The sequence below is a fragment of the Galendromus occidentalis genome, unplaced genomic scaffold, assembly GCF_000255335.2.
Source record: "Galendromus occidentalis unplaced genomic scaffold, Mocc_1.1 scf7180000075380, whole genome shotgun sequence".
Lineage (NCBI taxonomy): Eukaryota > Metazoa > Arthropoda > Arachnida > Mesostigmata > Phytoseiidae > Galendromus > Galendromus occidentalis.
The window spans coordinates 159,814-166,655 of record NW_003803370.1 but is presented as its reverse complement, the minus strand read 5'-3'; the positions used below and the strand labels follow the sequence as shown (position 1 = coordinate 166,655).

Here is a 6,842-nt window from a genome sequence, read left to right as displayed (position 1 = left end):
CCATCCTTACGACCAAGTCAAGCGAGCTCTCCGATTTGCGAGTTGCTCCGAACCTCGATGGATCACCTCTCTCATGGCTTCTCGTAGTACCGGCCCCTGCGCCGGGAAGCGGGGGAAATTACCTATTATCGAGTTGAATCACCATATCTATAACCAGATAAGTTGATCATGTCTCACCGTACCCCGTAGGGAGTTCATCTAACTTGGGAGAATGGGAACATTATTTGAACACCAGGAGAGCATGGTTTCGTCAGACCAATCCTCTCCACTTTCAGGGAATTCTGGCCCTTATCCTTCGAATCCTTGCTGATACTCCGTGATCGCCGATCCTCCAGAATCAGCGAGCAATTGCAGCAAATCTTCCGAGTTCTGGTCCTCTCGTATGTCACACATCGCTCTGGCAGGCATTTATTGTGACTTGCAAGGGATGCATTCGTTTTGTACTTGTATTGCGATGAAGCTCGAGTATATGCTAGAGCCCGGCCCTTATGTCACCGTCTGCAGCGACATGGTCGGCAACAGAAAGCGAAAGAGACAGACACCCTACGGAGCTTGTAATTGGCCGACTGAACTCACGAGTGCGGTGGCTTTAATGACAATCAATGAAAGAGCCAAGAAATAACTGGGAAGAGACCGAGTGTGTGGGCCCGAGTATGTCGCCACTCCAACAAGAGAGCACGACTGACGGGAGAGGGCGACCAGTTTATATGCAAATTGCAATTACGACAGGAAATCAACTCGTGCTTCTCGCCAGCGAGAATTTAAATAAGCACGGAGACACGAGAGTTCGCTGCTCTCCGGCGTCAAAACAAGCCACTTCGACTTCAGATATATCACCAGTCCATCGGACGAGAGAGTGAGAACCAAACGATCGGGCGGAGCGTCATCTCTTTAAGTCTCATGTCCTACCTACCTATGTCTGAATTCGATCTCTTTAACTTTCATGTCCTACCTACCTATGTCTGCATTCGATCTCTTGGAAATCTTTTCACAGTTTCGATATTTTACGTATGTTTCAGTCGTCCTGACGGATTCTGAGTCGGACATCGATGTCGGATGCGAGATCGAAACCGGTCGCCAGTCGAAAGACGCTTCTCCTCACAAGAAACCGCGACGACGAAGAACGGCCTTCACTCAGGCGCAGTTGGCTTATCTCGAAAGACGGTCTGATATTATTTTCCCTCTCGAGTACTGCTTGTCTCGACTTGTTGTTCTCGATCTTACAGTATGAGAACTCATTGTGTGACCCGATCGGAGAACCTAAATTTATGGTCTCCCTGCTTGGTCTTATCGCCCACCAGGTTCCGATCGCAGAAATACCTCAGTGTCGCGGATCGTGGTCAGGTCGCTGAAATACTAAACTTATCCGAAACTCAAGTCAAAACCTGGTACCAAAATCGTCGCACCAAATGGAAACGCCAGACGAACATGAGGTTGGAACATTTGCGTCAGGCTGACGGAGGAACCGCGGAGGACATCAGTTTAGACGGCGAGCCTGACGAAGATCAGCATTCACCGATAGAGAGACCGGTCAGTGTCTTCGTTCCGAAATTCTTCGAGGGAAGATTTCCCATGCAGCGATCCAATCGGGCGATCACTGCAGTCTCCCGACTGCATCGTTTGGGCATGTGGAGCCGGCCTGATCTGGGCTCTCTGTAACAAACAGGCTCATTCTCCTTTTCCAGCTTTCCTTTCTGGGGACCGATCAACGAGCTAACTCTCTCCTTCCGTCCCACCTCCAAACCTGTTTTCTGCCCCAGAACCTGTTCACATCAGTTTACATGAGCGGAATCTTACAAAATCACCTGCAGCCCAAGGATCGAGAAATGATTTGATTCAAGAAGCTCACCGGATGACCCTGTCTCCTGTGTCGTTGATCGACGATGTGAAAATCACCAGTTTGCGCGATTCGTACTTCCAAGCGCTCATGTCTGGAAGAGTGAGCCGAGCCCGCTCATACCCGGTATTTGTCCCAGCTGTCATGCTTCCATTGATCTCATTGTTAGTCAATAAAACACCTCATTATGTAGCTTACAAAATCCGCGTTTTGATCAGTATCGTCGAGTCGAAGGTTTCCGGAGTGATTGTGAGCGGACCTCTTAATTTCCCACTGGATATCCCCACATTCAATGGCTCCATGGGGTTCGCTCCCGCGAGCCATCGAAACGCATTCGTTTCACTTTCAGGTATCCCGAGAAACTCATCCGAATCAAGAAAGCGAAGGTTTCAGATACGACAGAGCGATCTCGAAATGAGTATTTATTTACATTTACAATATCGATATAGCTTCACATAAAATGCATATACGAAGTGGCTGTTAGGATGTTTATGCAGATCTCTACAGATGATGTCATGTACAAAATTGTATGAAATGACCAATACTGAAGCGGAGGCCATCCGAGTCGTATCGTCCGACGAACCGCCGACATGAATCGCCTTCATGACCTATACATCGTCATTTGTGATTGTTTTCGTTGTTTACACGCGAGCGCCACAGCTTCATGGAGCACAAGACATTTGGCATGTAGTTAGATGGGTATTGCACGAGTCTTCGTTGCGGAAGACAGTAGAGCTGCTGCTGCTCGCCCGCTTTGGCCACTGAGGAAATTGTTGCGAATCGTACGAATATCATGAACATTTTCAGAATATTTGGTAATAATTGTACAGTTTTCACAACCCTCTCACTGCACGAGGCAGTTTTTATTTTGTGCACGTTGAGCTGCTACAGCTTTCTGTCTCGCTACGGCTAACGTGTTACTTTGCACATAATTGATGCGAACGCCACCGAAATCACGACGTTCCGGTAAGCGGTAGATTTCGGCTTCGTCTTCGGTGCTCGACGTCGAGTCGGTGCTATCGCACGTCGAGCAGCTGCTCTCGTCGCGTTCCCGACGAGATCTCGATGAACTACGACTTCGATGGTGCGAGGACGATGAGCCACTTCGTGACCGGCCATTCGATGAGCTCCTCGAGCTCTTTCGGGATCGCCTGTCCTTGGAAGATTCGCCGCCGTCGCAACGATCTTCCGATCGACTGCGATGCCTGGAAGAGCTGTGCCTCTTACTCGATGAAGAGCCAGTGGGAGACACGGCCGAAGACTTCTTGTCCGGTCGGTCGCTTTCGCCTTCCGAATCCGAACTAGAGGATCGCCTGCAGTGCCTTCTACGGTGTTTGCGCGAGGTGTTTCTCGACGCGGACTTCTGCTCTTCGTCGGAGTTCGGATGGCCGAGACTAGGATCGAATCGCACTTTGGATTTCGATTCTCGTCGCATCGATCGTCGCTCCTCGAGCTCGAAATCGTTCTGTTGATGATGGACCTCGGCTCTGGTAGTCGTCTGACGTTGCAGAATTCCGTTCGGAGGTCCGATCGACTTCAGAATGGGCGGACTTGGCAGTTGCTGAGGAGTCATCGGGGACTCGAGCTCTAGGGTGTCCGGTGGTTGAGCCGACGGTCTGTGAGGGTTCATCAAGGGCAGCGAGAAATTTTGCCGCATCGATCCCGGACCGTTGGACGCTGCTTGGAGACTTGTTCGATGGAGCTGCAAGGCGAAAGAGGGAAATTAGAGCGAGTTTCTTCATTGATGACGCCATCATGCCAATCAGATATTCCAATGATCGCAACCGTCATTCTCAAGAAGGACCTCTCGAAGGTTCTCGGGTTATTCGCACTCACCGAAGGTCCGTTCTGGATTTCCTGTACGACCTCAACGAACACTTGATCGCTTCCCGCTAACAGATCTTTCAAGCAGATGTCGCTCATATCTAGAGGTTCTCGACGGCGTGTTGTGGGAGTCATAGATTGCGTCGACGACATCGTCATATCGTGCTCTTCATGCGTCATCTCTTCCTGCTTGCCATTCTTGTACATGATGCTGCGAACGCTCGGGACGTTGTCGTAGGTTAGGTCCGCGGCGGCTTGCTGGAACTCTTGTGGATTGCTATAGATTTCTTGACTTTGGTTCAGTTGCATGTGAGCGCCGTTGTGTATCTGCGAAGCGTTGATGTAGAGTTCCTGGGGCGCGGGATAATTACTGTACAAATTCCCATCGTTGAGTATCGGCCCGCTGCTGAAGTTCCTCGGCAACGTGCCACTCTGGTACTGCTCCGACGGACGCCTCTTGATCATGGCATTGTTGTGCTCGACCTCCGGGAGAGCGTTCACGGACCCGCTGCGTTGAAGGTTCGCGTAATGCTCATTGAGCGAACCCTCACGAGTCAACCTCGTCTTCTGTTTCGCTCCGAAGTTGACTTCTGGCAGCGTGAAATCGGCCATCTGCTTCCGCTGAGGTGATCCGACCGTCAGGCCGTGGTTGCCTCCGTAAACGGATTTGTATTTCGTCGGTGTCCCCGCCAACGAGCTCGAGCCATCACGTGGGGGTCGCGGCAGACTGTTCGAGGACAGATCGGTCAACGATCGTCGGCCCAATCCTGGCGATCCGGCCTCACGTCGTGGCAGAGTCGGCGACAGGGAACGGTTCCCGTTCTGAGAGACAATCCCGTTTTGGAGCTCGGCAACCATCGGTTGCTGGGGCCGCTGGAGTTCCCGTCTCCCTTGCGCGGGAGAATTCCGTACGGCTGGAGATATCGAGCCGCTGCTGACGTCGCCAAGAAGTCGTTGTGATTGAACAACGGGTGAATTCTTGCCGTTCAACAGAGCTACATCTCGCGGAATCCCGGGCGGCTGACGAACCATCGGCGATAGACCGTTCTGGGTTGGAAGCTGCTGCTGTTGTTGCTGTTGGGGAACCTTGTGCGCGAAATTGTGGGCGATGTTACCCTGCGATCCTCGCATATGGTTCGGTGCGCGACCCATCGGCGGAGGGAGTCCGTTGAGATTGTAAGCGGCCACGTTATACGGGGGAGGACCAGGCCTCTGAATACCGTGGGCCGAGGAGGTCATTTGCTGAGAGGCAAAACTCTTCTCAGACGAAGTGTTCGGCGAGAAATTAGCGCCGAAGTTCCGAAGCGATTCGCTGTGGTTCGACATGGGGGAATAGTTCCTGTCCGCAGCCTGGGAACGTGGATGCACGTTGTCGGAAGAACTATTGGCCAGCGGGGAGAAGGCGATCTGTTTGGAGGGAAACATCGCATCCGCCGGAACCATGGACATGCTCTCTTGCTGAGGCGATTTCTGCTGCTGAGAGATCACCAACGCCTTCTCTGCGGAAGAATTCGGACGCGCCGAATTCTTCACAGAGTTCGATCGCTGTGCTCGACTGCTCGAGCTGCCTGTGGACACAAAGAAATTGGGTTGATTTTTCAGCAGACGAAATATTCGATGTCGAGGTTCAGTTTCTAGGAATACACGAAGGAATTGTGCGAACTGCGGGCGCGGTCAGGTAATACTTACTTCGACTACACTCCAACGAGCAGTAAATGAGTCCCTTCTTGGGCAGGAAAGGCCTGCCGAGAAGGGAGTTTCTACAGCTGGAGCATCTGAAGCACTGTTCAGTCGCGTGCCAGTGCTGTCCCTCGTGAGACATTTGGCCCTGGTCGACACCAACGGGCTCTCCGCAAGTGTCGCAGAACTCTGTAAACATTCGGGGAGCATGATTAGACCGCCTGGTTGTGGGGCGGCGAGCTCGACGCTTGTCAATTCAAGACGCGGCAGCCGTTGACATAAGTAAACGTAAAGATGAGAATCGTAGACGACGCACGCCGATCGTCTGTCACCTACCGGCGAAAATGGCGTCGAAACACGCGAGACAGAAGGGTCGACTGTCTCTCATTATGTAGCGCTGACCGCCCAGTTGCTTTTCGCATTCATAGCAGCAGAAGTGTTTCATGTGCCACGCCAATCCCTCCGCCTCAGTGCATTCGTCGGCGAGAATGATCTCGTCACACGCACTGCAGCGGGGTTTCAAGCTTTCGGCGTGATGCCGACCGCAGAAGAGAGCTCCCTCCTTCAGAAAATAAATCAAGTCCACCAGGAGCTCCTTGCAAACAGTACACGTGAAACACGACGGGTGCCAACCGATGTTCGGTCCTGCGCGAGAAGCGAACACGCACATGTCTCCACCGGAGAGGTACTCGTTGCACTGCAAGGGAAAGGTACCAAGAGATTAGTCATTCGGTTTGCGGGCGGGACGTTGTAGGGATTTATGCGCGGAACGCCGAGAGGTCTCTCAACACGTACGAACACCCTATGCCCTCCCCTGGAAAATTTTCGGCTCGGAATGGATACTTACACATGCGCAAACAACCTGTACGTGGGGAGAAACGGGCAACTGACGGACCGTTCCCCTGCCGAGGGCTTCACGTTTCCTCTGCGAGGAGAACAATCTGAGTTCTCGTTTCTCCTCCTCCGAAAGACTATTACAATAGCGAGCTTCCGAATCGTGGGGAGGAAGTTGATGCAGCAGTTGCTTTATGCGATATTTTTCTCCGATTGAATTCACGTAGGGGATCTTGTCTTCTGGCAGCGTCGAGAAGTACAGATGAACCTGCAACAATGAACCGCGGCGAATGTTTAATTGAGAGGTCGACTTGATCGAGAGGTCGGGAGTACTCTCGGGAACAGATGGAGGAATGTTCGAATATACAATCACTCGATTGTACGTATGGATCGTGGGTTGATGGATCGATCGTTCGCCCGTTCGCTCGCTCGGTGGATCGATCGATTGAGTCAGAGATCGCATCGAGAAGTATTGGCAACGGATGTTCCAAAGTGCAAGAAGACCGTAGAAGATAATGTATCGAATTCTATTCACAGTATGAGTCGAAGCTCGATCGGGGAAAATATTTCGGAGGCGACGCGACGGTAGCCAGCAGTGTATCCGATTCGCTGATTCAGACGCGAGAATTCTGATGTGCAAAACACGATCCCCCAATTCCCTCATCGC

General features: G+C 51.9%; 1 protein-coding gene across 1 annotated transcript; it reads left to right on the top strand.

Annotated features, from left to right (window-relative positions):
• The first annotated feature begins 454 nt into the window (after nt 1-454).
• Nucleotides 455-1,973, top strand: LOC114827988 (homeobox protein B-H1). Its single transcript, XM_029112813.1, has 4 exons — nt 455-554; nt 1,020-1,164; nt 1,302-1,530; nt 1,686-1,973. The coding sequence occupies exons 1-4, from the start codon at nt 455-457 to the stop codon at nt 1,833-1,835; spliced, it is 624 nt and encodes a 207-aa protein (XP_028968646.1). The 3' UTR covers nt 1,836-1,973.
• The last annotated feature ends 4,869 nt before the right edge of the window (nt 1,974-6,842 follow it).

Excerpts from the sequence above, each read along its gene's own strand:
- LOC114827988 (XM_029112813.1), top strand. The coding sequence starts at position 455 with ATGAAGCTCGAGTATATGCTAGAGCCCGGCCCTTATGTCACCGTCTGC. Across the intron at positions 555-1,019 it reads ACAGACACCCTACGGAGCTT|TCGTCCTGACGGATTCTGAG; the intron begins GTAATTGGCCGA and ends CGTATGTTTCAG. Across the intron at positions 1,165-1,301 it reads TTGGCTTATCTCGAAAGACG|GTTCCGATCGCAGAAATACC; the intron begins GTCTGATATTAT and ends ATCGCCCACCAG.